General features: G+C 51.5%; 5 protein-coding genes across 5 annotated transcripts; 3 read left to right on the top strand and 2 right to left on the bottom strand.

The window, feature by feature from the left end:
* Window positions 1–218: 218 nt before the first annotated feature.
* On the top strand, window positions 219–1,188 carry CDV56_106656 (RTA1 domain-containing protein; the record flags this gene model as incomplete). Its single annotated transcript, XM_026760275.1, has 3 exons — window positions 219–378; window positions 428–670; window positions 722–1,188. The coding sequence occupies 3 exons, from the start codon at window positions 219–221 to the stop codon at window positions 1,186–1,188; spliced, it is 870 nt and encodes a 289-aa protein (XP_026617854.1).
* Window positions 1,189–1,453: 265 nt separating this feature from the next.
* CDV56_106414 (uncharacterized protein) lies at window positions 1,454–4,909 on the bottom strand (the record flags this gene model as incomplete). Its single annotated transcript, XM_026760033.1, has 4 exons — window positions 1,454–2,497; window positions 3,555–4,240; window positions 4,296–4,669; window positions 4,725–4,909. The coding sequence occupies 4 exons, from the start codon at window positions 4,907–4,909 to the stop codon at window positions 1,454–1,456; spliced, it is 2,289 nt and encodes a 762-aa protein (XP_026617853.1).
* Window positions 4,910–5,578: 669 nt separating this feature from the next.
* On the bottom strand, window positions 5,579–6,658 carry CDV56_106313 (MDR family NADPH-dependent oxidoreductase; the record flags this gene model as incomplete). The annotated part of the gene is made up of 1 exon (XM_026759932.1): window positions 5,579–6,658. One exon carries the CDS (start codon window positions 6,656–6,658, stop codon window positions 5,579–5,581), a length of 1,080 nt encoding a protein of 359 aa, XP_026617852.1.
* A 1,458-nt stretch (window positions 6,659–8,116) lies between these two features.
* Window positions 8,117–14,452, top strand: sidE (nonribosomal peptide synthase SidE; the record flags this gene model as incomplete). Its single annotated transcript, XM_026759403.1, has 1 exon — window positions 8,117–14,452. The coding sequence occupies one exon, from the start codon at window positions 8,117–8,119 to the stop codon at window positions 14,450–14,452; it is 6,336 nt and encodes a 2,111-aa protein (XP_026617851.1).
* A 4,561-nt stretch (window positions 14,453–19,013) lies between these two features.
* CDV56_105393 (uncharacterized protein) lies at window positions 19,014–19,715 on the top strand (the record flags this gene model as incomplete). Its single annotated transcript, XM_026759012.1, has 3 exons — window positions 19,014–19,016; window positions 19,100–19,514; window positions 19,576–19,715. The coding sequence occupies 3 exons, from the start codon at window positions 19,014–19,016 to the stop codon at window positions 19,713–19,715; spliced, it is 558 nt and encodes a 185-aa protein (XP_026617850.1).
* Between the last annotated feature and the right edge of the window lie 1,224 nt (window positions 19,716–20,939).

The raw sequence follows: 20,939 nt of genomic DNA, 5'->3' as shown, positions 1-20,939 counted from the left end.
AATCTTCCTATCAATTGGGTTTTGATAGTCCAAGTACAAGGCTTCCATCATGCATTTCTGTGTTGGGAATGCCATCTGGTACCCGAGTACGAATGCGAGAGCAAAGAATTCGCACATCTCGCTGTAGGCTGTACCTAGTTGATAGAAAATAGATATATAAACATCTCGTAGCTATCCTCTCATCACAATCTCTGCACTCATCCTCGCAGACAGACAAGATGTCATCTAACAACGGTTTCGTCCTCTATCACTATGAGCCCTCTCTGGCAGCAGCAATTCTCTTTTCTGTCTTATTCAGTATCACGACACTGCTGCATCTATATCAGCGTGTCAAGTCGGGGTCGACGTGTATGAACCCATTCATCGTGGGTGGATTCTGTAAGTCCTGCGGCAGTGGCATATCTGATACTGGCTGATCATCACGCAGTCCAAGTCACCGGCTACGGATGCCGCGCCGCATCGCACTTCTTTGAGACTTCGACCACACTCTATGCCATACAGACCCTTCTGGTCCTGCTGGCCCCGACGTTATACGCAGCGTCGATCTACATGATCCTCGGCCGGACGATCCAATTCCTCCACGCAGAGCGACTGAGTCCGGTCCCTGCGAAATGGATGACCAAGATTTTTGTTGCAGGGGATATCCTCTCGTTTATCCTGCAGGGGGCCGGTTAGTACTCTCTCTGATCTCCTGCTACATGTGCTTTTCTGACAGCCACAGGCGGGGGCGTCATGTCCAGCGGCTCTGTAAACTCCCAGGACATCGGCACGTACATCATCATCGCCGGTCTTGCTGTTCAGCTCCTCTTCTTCGGTGTCTTTGTCTCTGTGGCTTGCGTCTTCCACTTTCGATTCTCCAATTCGCAGACTGCAGGTACTGACGTGAATGCCTCGGGGAAAGCGCCTTGGGTGCGGAGCTGGAATGCTCTGCTCTGGGTGCTGTACCTGGTCAGCGGGCTCATACTTATCCGAAGTGCGTTTCGGATGGTGGAGTTCGCGCAGGGATTCGATGGATATCTGATCGGTCATGAGATCTTCATGTATGTCCTCGACACGGCGCTGATGTTTGTTCTGATGGTTGTGATGAATGGGTTTCATCCTTCTGGTGTTCTGGGCAGGGTGAAAGGTGAGCTTGTGGATTGTGAGATGCTGGTGTCTCAAGGTAGAGACGCTGAGAGAAGGGTTTAGATGTATTGGGCCTGGGTTATTCTATTGTTTGTGCTTTTTGATTGATATGTATATGTGAAATTGGGTTTATGTTCCATCAAAATTAAATGTGTCACTGCTCCATGTGTCACTGCTCCATCGTTACAAGACTCGAATGTTCGGTCAGAAGCGGACTAAATTTGGTCAGATATTAAACTAAGGTCTTCGATGCTATGGACTAAAGCAGGGTAATGTAATTCGACTTGAAAAATGGTAGCAGATGGGTAAATTAGTGTATTCAATGCTATTAAGGCCTCCACCCAAGTTGTTCCATCGGCCACTGGATCCAAGTGCGATGCTCCTGGTCCAGCAACCCATGGATCCGAGAGAGTAAATGCACACTCCACCCCTCCATCCACCACATCCATTCCAACCGACGAAGCAAGGGACAGAAGTAACCAAATATCACCAGCGCCACATATCGCTGCTCTCGGAGGAGAGTAAGAAACTCCTCCGACACGCGCAGCAGCCAGACAAAGATATCCCCCGTCTCCCAGATCCCCGCGTCCGGCCACAGAGCAAACGAAACCTTCATTTCCTGTATTGCTCCCAAGTAAACCTGTAGCTCCTGCTGCTCTTTGACCTCTTCTCCGACTAACTCCTCCAGATCATCCATGAAGGCTTGCCCCTGGGTGGATAGGGTGTTGCGGTACGCAGACCGGCGCCGCCGAATACTCAGCAACGTTGCCAATGGTCCCGAGCGGAGTTCTTCCTGCGCATATTCGACTATTGTCCCCGTTCCGCGGAAGAGGACCAGCCACTCGGAGATTCGTCCCTGCTGGAAGAGAAGCAGGTCGTCGAGTTTCCGCGGCTTAGCGCAGGAGAAAAAGCTAGTGAGGATGGAGAACAGAAAGACCGCTGAGCTATTCTCGTCCATTAGTTGTGTCATATTCGACGTGACGAACTTCAACGCTACGTTGTGATGGTGTTCTGCCTGAGACACGTAGAATTGCCTTTGCGCTGGTCGTAGGTAAGCCATGTGGAGGGCGGATATGGCTAGCATCGCTCGCAGCGTATAGTGGGCATCAAATCCGATCTGCGGTGCATCGATTCGCCAGAAGGTTTGCAGTGCTGGGTGTCGAGAGAATGTGTAGGCAGTGGATGTAGAGAAATGGTGCAGCAGCTCAAGATCGTGCACTGCTAGGTCTGAAGATGCGCAACTGCTCGGGTTTGAGGCCTGCGGAGATGCCCTTTGAGATTGGGAGACGGGGCTTCCTCCGTTTGGGAGGGAATATATGCAGTCTACTGCGTGTTTGTTGCAATTTCTACAGGTTGGCTTGGCTTCATCGCACTGTATCCAGAATTAGTTAATGCTCTGATGAAAGTTGAAAAGCACTACCATACTTTGATCTTCCTGGCCTTGCATTGCTGGCAGCCATGCCGTGATTTGCGATGTGACCGACGACCCCTGATTGGCAATGTACTTGCCATCTCGAATATATACTCTTCTGTATATAATGTAGATGGAAATGTAAAATACGGGGGAATATCAATTGGAAAAGAATGAAATTGAGCTGAGAAAATGAGGCAGCCTATTGTCCCTGTAGAGAGAGCGGTGGCAAGCGGCAGTATCCAGCCACGTGAACAGTGAACCCTAACCCCAATCCAACGCTGTCTGTAGTCTCATCAGAAGACAGTTGAAGAAGATTGGCCTTTTGAGGAAGTCTTATGATAGAGTTCCTGTCTGTCTTGATTTCATAGTGTTGTTCAGAATGTCAATGTGGTCTTGGCGAATGCATCGTCTTTCCGCTATTCAATTACGAAGATGCTGACAGCAGGGCAGCGAGAACATTAATCAATGTGAGCAGAAAGACAGATATTCTAAAGGATAAAGCCATCCCTAATGGCCTGACAAAGAATCTATTTCATACCTTGTACACATCAGAGCCCTTAAGTTATATGAATCATTGTCCGTGCTCGAAATTCTTAGTCGTTTGGTCTCCATGGATATACAGTGTTTACCGTCAGACTATATATCCAAACTGCCAGGTAACTGGGACAACCTGGAGAGCAGCCATAGCATGTTTGCCGAGTGCTGCTAAGCAAGAACCCTTTCATGACTGAGATATATAGCATCAGGGAAGCTATGGATATAATATACATGATCTGACCCATGTGTATTCGCTTCGCCAACTTTTGAGACTGCCCACTTTCACTGACATGGAGCGATTCCATTAAATTGTCTAACAGGTAACAAGCATTGATATGCTAGCTTTTAACCAATCTTCCCCATCATCCACCCAACCCTTGACCATCACAGAACCTGAACGGCACTAATACTTCCCTCTCTCTCCATCCGTCCACTTCAACATCCTCAACCAGATAAAAGAAGCCGCACCCGCCGTAACCATGACCGCGCTGAACAGCTCCGCCTTCCAAAACACCCCCTTCTCCAGGTCCAACAGTGCCCCGGCAATCGGATTCCCAATCAACAGCCCCAACCCGGCAAACGTAAAGCACATCCCCATCCTCGCCCCGACAATACTCATATTCGGACTCAACCGGGCCACAATCGTCGGCGGCAACGAGACAATCGCCCCAGAGGCAAACCCATACAGACACGCGAACACGATCGTCCCTGCAATGTTCTTGATCCCGATCCAGGCGTACGCGAGGATCGCCGCACTCAGAGCCATGGGGATGATGGTGTTGAGGGAGCCGATACGGTCTGCCACCAGGCCGGGGGTGATACGGCCGAAGACGGAGGTGGCGTTGAGGATGGCGATGATGTAGAAGGCTAGGTTGTCGGTTGAGTGGACGACGGTGGACATGTAGGTGGGGAGGTAGAAGAAAGGGAAGTAGAGGCCGACGAAGGCGCAGAACAGACCGAAGCTGAAGATCAGGAAGGAGGTTTCTTTGAAGGCAGAAAGGTCGAGGAGGGATCGGGTCTGCTTGGGAGGGGGCAGTCGCATGCGCATCACGGCGAGGGAGACGCACAGCCCGCCTAGGGCGATGAAGCCGATGATACGGGTGGTCCAGCCAAAGCCGAGTGGGTCGATGAGTTTGCGGAAGATGATGGGGTATATCACGGAGCCTAGAACTTGCGTCAGTATGTTTACGTGCAGTCGGATAGGAGGACGAGGACATACCGATGCTTCCTCCTGACGCCGTGATGCCCGTCGCCACAGCCCGCCGCGTGGTAAAGTAAGTGGCCACGATGGCGATGCTAGGCAGGAACAGGAACGCACAACCGATTCCGACGGCAATTCCATGAGCCAGAAAGACTTGGTAGTACTGGCTTGACAGGGAAGTCATCATCAGACCGAAGACGACCAGAAACGAGCCCAGGGCTATCATGGTCTTGAGGTACCCCTTGTCAAAGAAGGGACCGGCAACGACTCCAACCAGGAACAGGAGAAAGCCCTGGACAGTGCCAATCCAGGATATGGACGAGGGAGAGTGACCATGCAACAGGTCCGTCTCATAGTAGGTCTGGTACACGCCAAAGGTGTTAACCACGCCCCTGGAAGATCGGTTATTGGGTACGAAAATCAAACAGGAATCTTTCCATGTCTTACCAGGAGTTGAAGAAGAGGAAAAAGGCTCCGACAACTTGGAGCCATGCTACCAGCCCTCCATTCGGAGGGGGAGGAGGAGTCGCTGTCTCCTGCACCGGGATGACTTTCTCTGCTTCGACCTCCTCAACAGGGAGAGTGGAAGGAGGAGACGACGCTTCACTGCGATAATCCGAACTAGCAGTCATGATGAAATCAGAAACTGATCACTAACTGGATTGAGAGAATAGCACACCAGCCTGATGTTGGACTGAGTCATTTTCTGGTGAAGAGACAAGAGCACATGCACTCTATATGCCCTCGACCACAAAGAACATACGGAACGCAAATGTGATACACCGAGCCAACCGATTAATAATGCAATGGTGCGATCTGCCGCTTAGCCGGCGCTACCACTTCATGGTGCAATAATCCTTTGTTATTATGACTCTTCTATCTAGTTCCATGCAGGGATACGGCGCGGCGCATCTCCCCCCATCGCCGCGCCAGATTGGCTCATCGGCGTCGGCTTAAGTCGTATTCGGCCCGCTAGATGCAACTACAGATTTGCCCAAGTCGGCGCCACCCGGCCTGGCAGCAAGGATAAAGATCCTGCGAAATCCTTCTCTGGCTCGTGGTTCAATCATTCTCTCTGGTGGCTTGCACAGGTGTCTTGACCAGTCAGCCAGGCTCCAGCATGCACAGAGTAGAGGGAGATTCCTGTCCTCCGAGCATCTTCCTAAAGGAGTTAATGTGCATTTCTATTACTTTACGTTTCACATAATTCTTATGCTGAAAGTGATAACCGCTGCAGATCTTCTTCACAACTTGCATTGATCTAGCTCCAACGACTAACGACTGGACATGTCTCACGCAAATCACTGTTCAAACACTAGAACCTTCTTGCGTTCGCCAACATCCCCCCTCTCATGGCGCTCCAGCACCTCCTGCAGCTTGCGTTCGAGATCCGTGTCGCCTCGCTTCCACCGGACATACTCCAGCGCCGGAGCCTTCAGCGTCCCGTCCTGGAATAACCGCGCAAACCATTCCAGTAGCGCCGTCTGATGGAACGACGATCGCTGGCCAAGACAATCGCTCAGTCGAAATGCCTTGAGAGTGATGTTGCGCTGCCACAGGAACTGCCGCAGGCTGCCATCGGTGCCCGACGGCGCGACTCCCAGGAAGCCAGCAGTGACGAGCGTGGCTCCAGGGGCCAAAAACAATGCCATCAGTCGCGCGAGTACGTCATCAGACACAAAGTCGATCGCGAGGTTGATGCGTTTGCCCGCAAGCAGCTCCGCGCCGGCGGCCTTGAGCTCGTCAACGGTCAGGACAATAGATGCGCCGTGCGAGCGCAGCGATAGTTTCGTGCGCTCGAGTTCATCATCTGTGCCGCGATCGCGAATCACGCTGATGACGTTGACACCCTGCAGGCGCGCCAATTGACTCACGAAATGGCTCACCGTGCCTGTCGCCGCGTTCTGGATGATCCAGTCGCCGGGCTCGAGAGGCGAATAATCCCGCAGCAGGAAGTAAGCGGGTGCGACGCCCATGCGCAGGATACAGGCGAGCCGGGGATCCAGCGTCGATGGAACACGCAGCACGTCGTTCTCGTCCAGCACGGCGTGCGTCCGCCAGGACCCTCGGCAGTGGGTCCGCAGGATGACCGTGTCCCCGATGTGGAACTGAGTCACGGCCGATCCCGCCTGGACGATGCGGGCCGCGCCATCTGAGCCGGGAATGGGTCGGTGCTCGCCATTGGCCAGGGCGACGTTGTTTTGTGGCTTGACAGGGTATTTCCCGTGCAATACGAGAAAGTCCAGGGGATTGATGGGTGCTGAAAGCAACTCCACGACCACCTGGCTAGGACCGCAGTCCGCGGGCGAAGGGGTTGAGAGAAGACGGATCTCTTTGACAGGATCCGCAGAGCCGTAGGCAAAGACGAGAGATTCCGCCATGATGATGTAAAGGGATTCAACGAGAGAACTCTGACTTGAAAGTTGATTGGCTGTGAGACTGAAGTCGATGGTGATGCTAGCCGATGTCGAGTGTTGTGTATGGCCCATTTATAGCCAGTTCGACGCACAGATCCTGCTAGAACCATCGTCCGGAAAGCATAGAATATGGAGAGCATCGTAGAATATTTCCGAATCGTTAGCAGCAGTAAGATGAGAATCATCCGGCCTAGCGTTGCGCCACGTTTTCGCCCAGAGAGACCAAGCATACTCCTCTTCCGGAAAGAGATCGGATCCCATCTTAGGGTGAGCTTGTCGCAACCTTGCAGGAATTTCATTGACCTCACATTACACTGACTGTTTCTAGTTTCGTAACGGAAAGTGGCCAATCATGACTACACATGATCGATATACAGCAAGCCGTTTTCTAGTGGCGCGTTCAATCCTTGTCTGCAGGCAACACAGATCGAATACGAGGTTACACTGCAAGCCACCACATGCACGGAAGAAGACAGCTCAAAGCGTGGCTCTCGCTTTTGCGTCACATCATGCCATGATACTATGGCACATGGTATGAAAAGTGACTATGCAGCGGTTGTGCAATTTCTGCAGGCTGCATTTTATTTGTTAGTCCACAGCGGGATATACTCCTGGAACTTTCATGAATCCGTTCGATTCGGAACCTCCTAGGCCTGATTCGATATGGAGGCTGCTGACTATTCCCTGATAGGCCATGTGTCACTCAGTCGATCAAGGATCGAGATCCTGAAGAGTCGCAAGGTACCTGTCAGATATCGTCATCGGCATTCTGTCGGTTCTCGGAGGCAATTCGGAAGGCGACAGTTATGCAATTTCATACGAGGATGAGCAGTGCAATACCTTTGATCTGCTCGGCTGCAAATCCCTCGTGTTTGACGTATTCCGCCCTCGCATTTTGGCCAGAGACGATGAAGTCTCTAAGACCCCTGTCCATACATGCAGACACCACCACGCTTTGACTCGATCGAAACATCTAGTACTCAATGTGATTGAAGGATTGGATGGAAATGCACTTTTTCACATCTCATCACTGGCAGAGCCCATTCCAGCCGAAGGTGGAGTCTTGTTGCGCTCCTCGTGCTGATTGCTGTGCAGATGAGTAGATGGCGAGTTTCAGGATCGAAGGTGAAGAGACGGGATTCTCCGCGTCGGGGGAAAGAGTGAGCAGGAAAAGACCTCATTGTTGGCATGGATGTTGTACTCAGCCCCCAAGATGCCGTTGCTGCCAGAGAGGGCGTTTGGTTTGATGAAGCTCAACGTGAGATCCTCATTGAGCCTTCTTCGACACTAGACATAAATAGCTTCGTCTCGCCCTCCAAACTATCATCGAAATCAAAAAGCAGACCTCAAAAAGAGGCAGCCAAGTCTTATTACGCATAAAAATCCTGTTTTCTCTCTTGTTGAGCTTGCTACACCATCAGCATGGCTCCAGTCGCTCTTCGAGATATCGCGGAAAGCCCTGAGCTCCAGGGCACCGAGATGGTCTCGACCAAACCTCGCTCAATCCCTCTTCTCAGCCCTCCATATCCTCCCTGTCTCGTTACAGACTACATCAGATACCAAGTCGAGTCGAATCCTGATGCTCCCGCTGTTCAATGCGAGCAGGAGCAACCGTACAGCTATGCCAAGCTCTGGCAACTCGTCGAGCACATTGCAACAGCGGCACAATTCCGCTCCGGTCGTATTATACCCCTCTGTATGGACCCGTCAGTCGAGTTTGTGGCTACCGTGCTGGCCATCCTCTGGTCCGGATCTGCCTATGTCATTCTCGACCCGGAAGGTTCTGCGCAACGTAACCGCGTTATTGCGGCGGATTGCGGTACGGAAGCTGTCGTCGTCCATGAAAAGTATGCTTCCCTGTTTGATCACAGCGTCACCATCGAGAGTATCCGGTCGACTGAACAGGCCCATGTACAACTTAACCCTCCTTCGATCAGTCCATTCGACCTGGCATACTTAATCTATACCTCTGGCTCAACTGGTACCCCCAAGGGCGTCCTCCTCAGCCATCGTGCTGTCTCTCATGGCATCGACCAATTCCAACTCAACGGCCGCAAGCGATGGCTGCTCTTCTACAACCCCATCTTCTCCGCAGCTCAGAGAACCATTCTTGCCACCCTGTCCAAGGGCGCCTGTCTTTGCCTCGCCAGAAGGGACCGACTCGCAACTGCTTTGCCCGAAGTGTTGAACAACCTCCAGATCGATGCCCTGGGTATCACTCCCTCAGCCCTCGCCTTGCTGTCTCCCGACGAGACACCCAAATGCTTGCAACAGATCACCACCGTCGGCGAGCCCCTCAGCCAGACTCTTGTCGATACATGGGCAGACAAAGTACACCTGCGCGTCTCATATGGACTCAGCGAATGTGCTCAACTGAACTTCTCCCGTCAACTCCAGCCAGGTGATAACCCCCGCAATCCTGGCCTCCCAGCAGACACAACCACCGCCCTCGTCCTGGAGCCCGGCACCGTCAATCCTCTTCCTGTCAATGAGCCGGGCGAGCTCTGTCTATATGGTCCTCAGATCGCCAATGGCTACCACCAAAGACAGAAGGAAACCCAAGCTGCCTTTGTCAAGGCGCCAGAGGGCAAGCCCGGCACGATGATGTTCCGCACTGGCGATTTGGCCGTCAAGCGTGCGAATGGAACATTTGAAATCCTGGGTCGTATTGATCACCAGGTCAAAATCCATGGTCAGAGAGTCGAGCCTGAAGAAGTGGCTGCGAAACTCGCGTCGGTGACGGGCGTGGCCGGCTTGGTGTGTGTGGGATGCTACATCAACGAGCGCATGTCTCTCGTGGCTGCTGTCGTCCCTTCACCCGAGAGTGACTGGGGCAGACTCGTGCAGGAGCTGCGCAATCATGCACGCCAGTCTTTCCCGCCGTATATGGTTCCTAGTTATTGGCTGTCGTGCGCCGAATTTCCCATCAACCAAAATGGAAAAGTGGATTTCCGGGCCATTCGTCAACTTGCCGAAGGAACTGAGGTCAGCCAGATGTTGGGCCATAGCACGTTACCGAACAGCGGTGCGGCGACTGGCTTCAGCGAGATTGCCTTGGAGATTGCGCAGGTTTGGGCTGAAGTTTTGAACCTGCCCGCGTCCTCCATCATACCCACAGATTCCCTGGTCGCATTGGGAGGAACGTCCATTGACGCAATCCGCGCGATTCGAGAACTAAAGCAACGCGGAATCCATGTCGAGTTGGCGGATATGCTTCAAGCGCAGACGGTCGAGGAAATTGCGGATACTGCCCAATTGGACTCGACTGCAACTCACGATATCAATGAGCCCTCTAAGCCGTTTGGATACATCTCCGACTCAGCGCTCAAGGCGGACTTCCTGGCCGACCGTCGTGTTGTCGATGCTTATCCTGTCACAGCACTGCAAGAAGGCATCCTGGCCAGCACGCTGCAAGGAAACCAGCACTATCTCTATCAGCGCATTTTTGACATTCGCCATCTCGACCTTGTACGGTTGCAGCTGGCATTCCAAGTCGTCTTCTGGCGTACGAAACTTCTCAAATCCACCTTTGTCACCGCAGCCAAGGGTTTCGTTCAGGTCGTCCGCAACGACTTCAACCTACCTTGGTCGGAGGTCTCCATGAGTCTAGCCGAATATCTCGAAGAGGACAAAACCAGAGGCGTCACACTAGGCGAGCCATTCCTGCGTGTCGCCGTCCTGGACGGAAGCATTCTCGTCGTCTCGGTTCATCATGCGCTCTTCGACTTCTGGTCACACAGATTCCTTTTCGACGATGTCGCTCGTGTGTACTACGGCCGTCGTCCCGAGAAGCGTCCGGAGTGGAAGTCTTTCGTGGCCCTTCTGCACGCACGAGACACAAAGTCATCCCAGGATTTCTGGAGAGAACACCTCTGTGAGGCGGTTCCAACAGTTCTCAATTATGCTCCTGTGGCAAAAACGTCCACGGTCAGGCGCATTGTCAGCCAGGATGTCAAGGCCGCATCATCGGCTTTGCGTGCTCCTCTGAGTGCAATTATCCATGCGGCCTGGGCTCTTGTTCTCTCATCCCACATTGCTTCAAAGTCTGTCACAATGGCAACAGCTGTTTCCGGTCGCGAGTTACCTGTTCCAGGGATTGAGGCCCTGAACGGACCCACCCTGGCTGTCGTCCCTTACGCCGTCGCAATTGATCCGGAGCTGACACTTCAGCAGCTGGTGCAGTCGGTCAACGCCAGTCTCTGGAAAGTCATCAAGCACTCCCAGTTCGGAGTGCGTAATGCCCTGGCCGCTGCCGAGCGCCAGAGCACTACTCTCTTCGACACCATGGTCAATATCCTCGTCAGTGACAAGGCTAAGGATGATATTTCCAAGGAGGTGTTCCAGCTGTATGGTCGGCGACCAGTATGGAGAACTGAGTACACGACACTGAACGTTGAGGAGGGCGTTGCAGGTATTGAGGTCACGCTCACATCGCCCATGGAAGCGCGTCGTTTGCAGTTCATTCTCGACCAGTTCTGCATGGCACTAAATCTGATCGCATCCAATCCTCGACAGACAGTCAAGACAACGAATCTGGTCAGCGAGACGGAGCTACAGTTCATGCTTCAGTCACACAACGCCCTGCCTGGTGCCACTCGCACATTGCACGGCCAATTCGAAGCCACGGTCCAGAGATACCCCGATCGAATAGCCATCAACTACCAGAACGAGCTGTTCCTCACATACGCTGAACTGGATACCCAGGCGAACCGCATGGCGAACTATCTCTCCGAGCGCGGGGTCGTGCCCGGTGACATCGTCCCTCTCCTCTTAGAGAAGTCGCCATTGATGATCAAGGCCATTCTCGCATTGTTCAAGCTCGGCGCAGCTTATGTGCCTTTGAGCCCTGAGAATCCCTTGGAAAGGAACGCGTACATCGCTCGCGACGTCAGCGCCAAGTTCGTCCTCACAGAGAAGGAACATGAATCGTACTTTGCCTCGGAAAGCGATATTCCTAGCATCCTCCTGGATCAGGCCAGACTTTGCGCATATTGCCCCGAGCCACAGACAGTCGCTGTCTCTCCGGATGCTCTCGCCTATCTCCTCTACACCTCGGGAAGTACCGGTCTTCCAAAGGGCGTCATGGTGACACATGGCGCTTGCGCAGCTGCCATGCAATCGATTATCGAATTTGAGCATCGACAGGGCCAGGAGTCAAGGATGCTGCAGTTCTCAAACTATGTCTTTGACGTCTCGCTGTACGACGTCTTCGTAGCACTGCACAGCGGCGGCACTCTCTGCATTGCACCCTCCGAGCGCCTGTTGAACAACCTGGCCGAGGTTATCAACGAGATGAACGTCAACCACGTCTTCCTCACTCCGACTGTGGCTCGACTGCTGAGCCCCCAGGATGTTCCCAAGCTGGAGTCTATGACGGTTGGCGGTGAACAGCTGACCCGTGACGTGGTGACAACATGGGCATCGCGTGTGGCACTTCGCAATGGCTACGGGCCCACCGAGGCCTCCGTCCTGGTGACGATGAAGGGTGTCGATACTGACACGATCGGAGGCAATATCGGCAAGCCCCTCGCGTCTGTGGGTGCCATCGTCCTGGAAGCAGATGGAGTTCGACCAGTCCCTTACGGCGCTGTCGGAGAGCTGTGCTTCTTTGGGCCACAGCTTGCGCAGGGGTATTTCAAGAAACCTGATATCACCAGTGCCGCTTTTATCGATAGTGAAGTGCTCAAGGGCCAACGCTTATACCGCAGTGGAGACTTGGCCCGATATCTTCCCAACGGAGACATTGAGTGTTTAGGCCGCAAAGACGACCAGGTCAAGATCAACGGACACCGAATCGAACTGGGAGAGATAGAACAGGCCTTCTTGCGAACGGGTGAGGTCAAGGACTGCGTGCTGACGGTCTGGAAGCAGAACAGCACTGCGCATCTTGTCGCGGTTGCCGTTTTCGATGGTGCTACTGCTGAGAAACTGGGCGAGATTCTTCCCCTGGAGAGTTTTGTTGAAAATGTGCAGCATGTCCGAGCCAAGCTCACTGGACTAACCCCGTACATGATTCCAAAGGCAATTGTGCCTCTATCGTCGCTGCCGAGACTACCCTCCGGCAAGGCCAACCGCAAACAGCTCAAGGCGATGGTGCACTCGCTGAGTCAGGGTGAACTGACCAAATTCTCATTTGACAAGATCGGCACTGCGCAGTCAAAGGGGGCGTTTATCCCTCTGGTAACTGAGACCCAGAAGGTACTGCAACAAGGATGGATCGAAACTCTGCAGCTTGCCGACGACGAATTTGGTTTGGAAGCCGACTTCCTCAGCCTCGGCGGCGATTCCATTGCCGCCATCAACCTCGTCAGCTGGCTCAGACGCAAACAGCTCAAGATCTCCGTGCGAGATGTGCTCAAATACCCTGGTCTTGGGGCAATGGCCGACCAGCTCAAGGGCGAGTCAGACGACGCACACCAGGTGCAACAGAAGACTTTCACTCCTCCCTCAGAGGTTGATGCTGCTATATCTGCCACTGGTCTGCAGGCGACTGAGTATGAGTACATCTATCCTTGCCCTCCGGGACAGGCCGAATTCCTGACCCAAGGTGCGCATCCTGAGGCGTTGTGGAGTCTGATGACCGTCCGGAAGGTCGGCAATGAGTTTGAACCAAGACAATGGATTGACCTGGTTCGACAGCTGACGACGACCAATGACATTCTACGCACGACCTTCACTCGCTGTCATGGAAAGTGGTATGGAGTTGTTCTCCGCGACGCAAACCCCGTGGTCGAGATCTATGAAACTGTCAGCGATGAGGAGCAGAGAAAGCAGATCATCAAGACTCTTGACCATTATCGGTTTGTGTTTGGCAAGCCCTTCATTCGCTACGCCATTCTCCATCTGTCGACGGGCGAGACAGAGATTGTCACCAAGCTCGACCATGGCCTGTACGACGGAACGCTTCTTCGCATCTTTGGTGAGCACTTTGAGGCTTACCAGCGCAATGTCGCGTTGGAACGCTTTACTTCATTCAAAGACTTTGCATTCCACATCTGGCAGATGGACAAGTCCCGCACGCTGTCGTTCTGGAAGCAATCCGAGAAACGCCCCATTGCCTTCGAATTCCCCAGCGGCAATGCTACCGAACCACGCATCAACTCCGTGTTTGTACACACCATCAACCTTGAGTTTGATGCATTCGCCAAGTCCACCGGGGCCACTGTCTCCATCATCTTCCAGTCCGTCTTCCAGCTCTGGCTGGCGCTGCGCAGCAACCAACGCGACGTCGCCTTCGACTACCTCTACACCGGTCGCAACGTTGATCTACCTGACCCTCAAACCATCAACGGCACCTGTGCAAACTTCCTTCCCATGCGGTCGAAGGTCGATGCGTCAATGCCTGTGTCAGAGTTCCTTCGTCGAACTCAGGATGAATTCTGGCAGTACACCGAAAATAGTACCGTGGGTATGGACGAGATTCACGAAGCCTGTGAAACAACGCGTGAAGGATTCTCGAACAAGACCCTCTTCCTCTTCCAGCCATTTGAGCCGGTCATCGCGACAGGGAAGCAGTACCAGAAGTGGGTGGTGATGGCCAAGTCCGAGGTGACGATGCCGCAGCCATACGCGGTCGTATTTGAGGTTGTCAAGACAGCGGATGTGAACGAGTATAAGCTCAAGTTCGCCTTTGACAGAGGTATATATGAGAAGGAACAAGTACAGAATGAGACACAAGTGATTGAGAAGATGTTGGCGAAGGTGATGGAGGATGCGGAGGCGTCCGTAGGTGATGTTCTAGCATCGTTTCGATCTTGACCAATGCTCAATAGTTGTCCAAAGAATAAAAGTTGATGATCTTCCTTTGTCTAATAGAGAGTACCTTGAGATGATCTCGTGCCTTTCTCTTCGTATATGCGACCAATAAGAGCGTGTTGTCGATGGAGTGGCTGGGTTGGAGGAGGAGCAGACAAGATGATCCGTCACTTGCTGGGATCAACACGAATATATTAATCATCCAACACCATCACCAGGTCCCTTCGTCCAGCGCAAATCTCAAGAACACTGAGGTCCACAACAATGACTCGAATTCTGGAACCGTCCCAGCGCTCATCCATGACATGATCCTCCACCACACACACATCTTACCACCAAACAAATGGCCGCCGCCACCGGCTGCAGTAAAACAACCATCATATCCATTCGCAACAACTTGCGCAAGTACGGCACCATTCATCCTCCACAGAAAGGCTCAGGATTCGGACGCGACACCCTCGAACCGTCACTCCAGCCATGCATGAATCACTCTGCCAACACCTGGTCGGGCGACCGCACGCCTCCCATGAAGAACTCCTCGTGTTCGTGTGGGACGGATTCCATACTCTCATTTCTTCTTTGGAGATAAACCGAGCGTTGACCGATATCGAGTGGACCAGAAAATTGGGGTTACAAGCCGCAAAGGAAGAGAGCGAGCACTTGCGTCAGGCGTACCTACAGGAGCTGTCGCGTTTGCATCCAGCGCAGATCATCTTCGTCGATGAATCCGAGTGAGACCGTCGCGTGGGATTCTGGAGGACATATTGGTCGTCTTGGGGGTATACACCAAAAGCTTCAACCCAGAGTCCTACCAAGAAATATATTAGATTTTACTCGCTTACAGACGGGATGCTCACTGCGGCGGAGGTGGAGACGGACGAGATGCTATTTTGACGGTGCGGTTGTCACCAGAAGAATTGGGCAAGACACTACTACACCAGTCCTCGGCTGTGGACGTCTCTGCGACATAAGCGATCAGGTAGGTGGGCGATGGCCTGTTGAAGTGGCAGGAACGAGTTAGGCATCGTTTGAGCGCCCCTGTTCAAAGGGCGATTTTAAGATGCCCCGTCAAATGACCTTCCCAGTCGAGTTTGATGTGCTAGTTACAGGTAGTATCCAATTCCTACATCCGAATGAAGCATTCTTGGAAGCTTTAGACTCGAGGAAAATTTTGAGTATTATCATCTTCGTCATTATGAACCCAGAAGATGACTGACTCTCTTTGTCCCTGCTGAAGCGCCTCATTCCCAACCTCCACTCGAGTATCCTCCGGACACATAGTCAAGACCAGACCCATGAACACAGCTGCGCTACGAGACCTACGATATCGGAGAGTCGTATTTTCGTTCTGCAATGCATGATGCAAATAGATGAGGAACTCCTGCATAATCTCCGCCGTTGGTGTGTGTGTCAAATGTAAGGGAACACTCGAAGTTGTGACCCAGAAACACTGGATCTTTCCGATAGACACAGCTCAGAAGGGCCTGTTGAAAACTATGTTACGGTGCTGATGTAGATAGAAGCCAGTAGATATGTTCAGATTGCATTGTTCTGTTATCTGTTTCATGGGTATTGTAGGAGATATATTCTTACAAGGCTAGGTAGCTAGAAGAAGCCTTTCCTTCTCTACGAGCCCTAGGCAACAACCAGTGCCTCGATGCCTGAGGCTCCCACTAGGCGACAGATCCTACTCTAGGATATAAGATCGTACATAATTGCCACTCGCAGGTCAACAAAGTCATTGGGCGAATCTATTGCTAGACCATGACACAAGCAGCGCAATAAAGAAAAAAGGTGAATAAATAAATAAATAACTTCCAATACAAAGACTGCCATTTTGAGAGGGCCATTAATTATACAGGGAGGAGTCAACATTCGAGGATAAAGGTAGTCTTCATTGGTCACACATGTAGCTGCATGTTTGGGTGTGATAGACACAGTAAGCAGGGTTGATTCATCTATCTCCTGGGTTGATCTGGACCAAAGGCCCTCACGCGTTTCTAACAGCGTGCTTTAATGAGCCATCCAGGGGCATAGGGACTCTGGTTTAGCCAACTTAGAGATCATGCGGTGTGCGAGAAATAGCACCTGCATGTACATGTGTAGCATTCAACCTTCTGCCTTTCCTACATTTTTTTCTGGACCTAAACGTCTATGATGTCAGTTGTCTATGTGCATACCACCTGGGAGTGCCTTGATTAGGCATCAGGGGTGAAGAGCGCCTTGGGCGATCATGAATGGCCCAGGCTATGCAATAATATCATGACTACCTACATACGGAGTAGATAGGTACCATCTACCTTAGCGAATGGTTCTGCAGCATTGCAGGAAAGATTAATGGGACTAGATAATTTCCCCAGTATCCAAAAAGAGATAGGAGCTCTAACACTGTAGCTCGCCTGAACCTAGGTAGTAATCTGCCCTGAGTATCTTTTCTATTACGCTCTGGGAACTGAACACACACAGGCAACAATCCAAACATTATTCACTCCATGCTCTAGCTTCCTTTCAAGATTGGCCAAGCTACGTAGGAATTGACCTGTCACTGTAGACATTGTAGATTTACTTCGCTCAGCCCCTCGGCAACAGAGAAAAGAGGTCGAGAGTTTGGGTGCTACTGCGCCCGCTCACCCGTTCCAAATTCTACTATACCCCATAGACGTTGGTTTAGTCGGGTATTTGATGGGACGACAGTCGTGGCTGATTATTGTTAGCGTGGCTGGTGGTGGTCGTTCCGTCTCTGTCGTCTCTGTCGTCTGTCTCTATCATCTCTGTCTCATTGCTGCTTCGGGGTTTAGTCCGCTGTGGGCCTAGGTACTTTTCCTCAACATCAGCTCTCCGTCCCCATGTCCAGTATCTGAGCACTTTCTTCCTTCATCAAATTCTTGAGATACTGGACTTACTCATCTTTTGTCCTACTCTCAGTCTCTTTCTATCACCTCCCTACCAGCAGCGGAGATCCCTATCGCTTCTAGTTCATCCGAGTCAACGTACGTATAGTATGAAATTAACCGTATAAAACCGCGTCTTGATTGATGAGGAGTAAGTACCGACGAGTCGGGGTCTGAGACGATCTCTCATGGCACTGATCAAGATATTAACCCGCAACCAGATCAATCAAGTTCAGAGTCCTTTCGCGAATGGTCCCTCCGCTCGCTCTCTGGCTTACCCTTTAGGAACTTATCCCACTCGATTCGGAATGCCGTCCAGCGCCTTAGACAACGACTCCAACGGTCGTCAAAAGATCGTTCCGGCCGTGAGAGATGCAATCCGTCGCAGCACGATAACGCAGCTGGATCTCTCCTCGAATCGTCCTCCGAAACACCTCAAATCAGCAGGATTGAGCCTTTCCCCCCTCGATCATTTAGTGTCCCGTTTTCCTTCCTCAATGCCAGGACTGGACACAGACCGCCCTTCACATACGCTGTCCAAGCCCGTCTTTCCCATGACGACATCAGCCGAAGAAGATACATGCAAGCGTCGCTCGATACACAGTGCCAGTGCAATCTCATGTCTCGTCGGATTTGGGATAGGCTCGCCGACGGTCGACAGCTCACGTGGGAACCCTGCAACTCTGTCGTCTTACCTTTGGACTCTGCGCCAGTGCCTGTCCTAGGCATAGCTCGCCATGTCAGGTGGCACTTATGGAGAGGCCCTCGTACCTATGATGACGACTTTCTGGTGATTGAAATGGAGTGCTTTGACTTGCTGATTGGCCACGAGACGATCCAGAGGGAGAATCTACTCTCGTTGAGTGGTGATCTGTCGTTTCGCCGGTCTAGAGTTCAGACGGTCTGAAGGTCAGCAAAGCGCTACAGAGGAGATGGAAAAGTAGCGAAGTAAATGAAGACGGAAAATAGAGGGCTGGGAGGCTGGGGGGCTGGGGGTATACGATATGATTATGCTCGAGCGCCTAATCCTGTTTCTGGATTTGCTTATTCGGGAATAGATGGAGTTGATTAAAGACTGCGGGGGAGTTCGTGTTCTGTTTGTCAGTCCTTTGTGTATGTTGTTGGGTTGTCAGGCCAGAGTCGCTCGTTTATCTCAGCAAACATTAAAGAACTGGGGTGAATGCACTATTTCATGTCAGAGACAGTTGTGGATTGTAGTCTGATTCGCACTTTCCCTCCCAAGTTCCCGACTTCGATCTGTTCATTCCACTTTGTGCATACCCAACACATCACTCTGGTTGAGTGTCCCACCACTAATATCGAATCCGAGATCCGAAAACCTGGACTGTGGTCAATCGATTTAATCATGGATCTCTATCTCCATCACTATTTGCCAGAGAAATTCCCTGTCATCAAGTTGATAACCCCGCTCCAGCCTTGCAGATGATGCAGATCGCAGATACAACACACAAACACCCATCCACGAGGACACCAAAAGCAATATAGATGCATATCTACAGATGTTGGGTTTCTATACAGCTTTTTGAGGCTCAACACAATTATCCTGCTGACGCTTGGGATTTATAGCGCTGGCGACGGTCGTCTTCGGAGGCATGGGGGTGCAACTTTCTCCCATTGCCATCAGGCCTGTCGCTGTTGATTGAATACTAGCCATGGTATGTACAGACCTCTTCAATAGGATTATAGAACAAGCAGAGTTGGATCTACAGCGGAGTCTAACTGAGTATGAGTCCTTCAGGCCAATCCAGAGCAAACTATTCACTTCATCAAAGCGATCTTTCAAACAGAAGACGAGCCTCCTCTTCAGGCCATCATTGACTATCGTCTCGATGCAAACATTATATCACAGAGATGTCGAAGAATCCTTTCGAGATTTCCCTTTCACTCATTCCCTCTCCAACCGGGACGCCAGATCCCGGACTCCAATGGAATCTTGCACACCGTGATTGAGCAGGTCGAGTTAGTGGTCAGCAAAAGTGGCGCCGCAGATACGGAGCAAGACTGGTTCTTTGTCTCCAGCGAGGATAGGCTAGAGCCCTCTGACTCCTACGACGTTATATTGGGAAGAAGGTGGAAGGAAAAGTTTGAGGATAAGGGGTCGAACGGCTACCGTGCTGCTCCGACCATTTATCGAGGAGATCGCCATCCGAAAGGTCAGTTTTCTTCTTCGCTAGGTTTATAGCATCAGACTAGCTAAGCTACAGTATCATGCAGACGAGCGGACAAAGCAGGAAGAAGAACGGAACCGGCGAGAGATTGTTGCGCGGGGGCAGCAGGGTGATGAGGAGATGAAGAGAAAAAATCGAGAGAGAAATGCGCGAGAAAGAGAGAGGCTCTTGCAGGGCTCGAGATGAAGCTTATCTCTGATTATCATTGATCACCGGGTGTCTTCTACCTGGATACATGAGGTACCTCAAGTCAATACAGACTGGGACTCAGAAAAATGATGTAGAATCTTCCCGTCAGACAACTTGCGTCTAGCTATTCATGGCTACATATTTTGCTTTTTCTTGTAATCTCGACTATCCTAAAGGGGCTTACAGGCCAATGAGAAGGCTATATGGTTAGGATGGTATGCTTTGTAGCCTTTTGAGAGTGATGGATTCATGCACTGAGACTAAGAGAAGGGAAGTTTCTCCGGCAATCTCACAGATGAACACATTTTCTTTCAGCCTTGCCCCTTGCGTCAGCTGGCGAGATACAAAATAATAGACCAAACCACCAATCATATTTGCCGTAGCTTACAGTGCCCCCAACTTACTTAGGTTGCTTTCATTTCAGCCTTGTCCTTCACATCAATAGTTAGCAAACGTAACCTATCATCTTCAAATCAGCCGCCTAAAATTCACAGCATATGATGCCTCTTACCCACACCACCCATCCCATAAGACAGGCTGGCTACTCTTTCACTAGCATCTTCTCCAATAGACCCAGGTTGAGCCCCAGCCAAGTACAAGCACGGTCACTTAATTCACAGAGCCTCATTTTTGCTATCCAATATCATGCTTTTTGGTATTTTTGGAGTTGCCTGCTGAACATGTGAAATAAAAAGGCTTTACCATCCAAACAACCAAGATCTCGACAATCTATAAGCGCTGGTCTCAACAATTAAGGCAAACATAGGGAGCCGTTCACCATGTCAATAATTGAAACAGAAGAACATATGCATCGCAACACTGGGACCTACAGGAAACATACGCACAATTTGACTACTGGAACTGCAAAGGTATCGGTTGCCTTGAGAACAAGCAGACTTATCAATTAAGCGCCTTCGCCACTGACAAGTGTTAGACTTCCAGAATGCCCCGTCTCCGAATTCTCAGGAATACGCTTCGAAAGATCATTGTCGCATGCGATCGAAGCGACACTCATCAAACTCAATCTAGCAAAGGCTGTCCTTCAAGATGCGCAGAGGCGAAGGCATCGGCGCAGGCTTCGACGACACCCGCGCCTCCTCCATATGAACCCGTCGAACAAAGCCAGAACCTAGATATAGAATGGGATATACATGGACACACACAACCGCTCGAATACGATATCCAAAACACCTTCAATCGAGAACGCGTCCAGCTTTCCGA

Source organism: Aspergillus thermomutatus (genome assembly GCF_002237265.1).
Source record: "Aspergillus thermomutatus strain HMR AF 39 chromosome Unknown NODE_16, whole genome shotgun sequence".
Taxonomy (NCBI): Eukaryota; Fungi; Ascomycota; class Eurotiomycetes; order Eurotiales; family Aspergillaceae; genus Aspergillus; species Aspergillus thermomutatus.
Note: the sequence above shows the minus strand (reverse complement) of the source record. Positions and strands in the feature narration are given on the sequence as shown.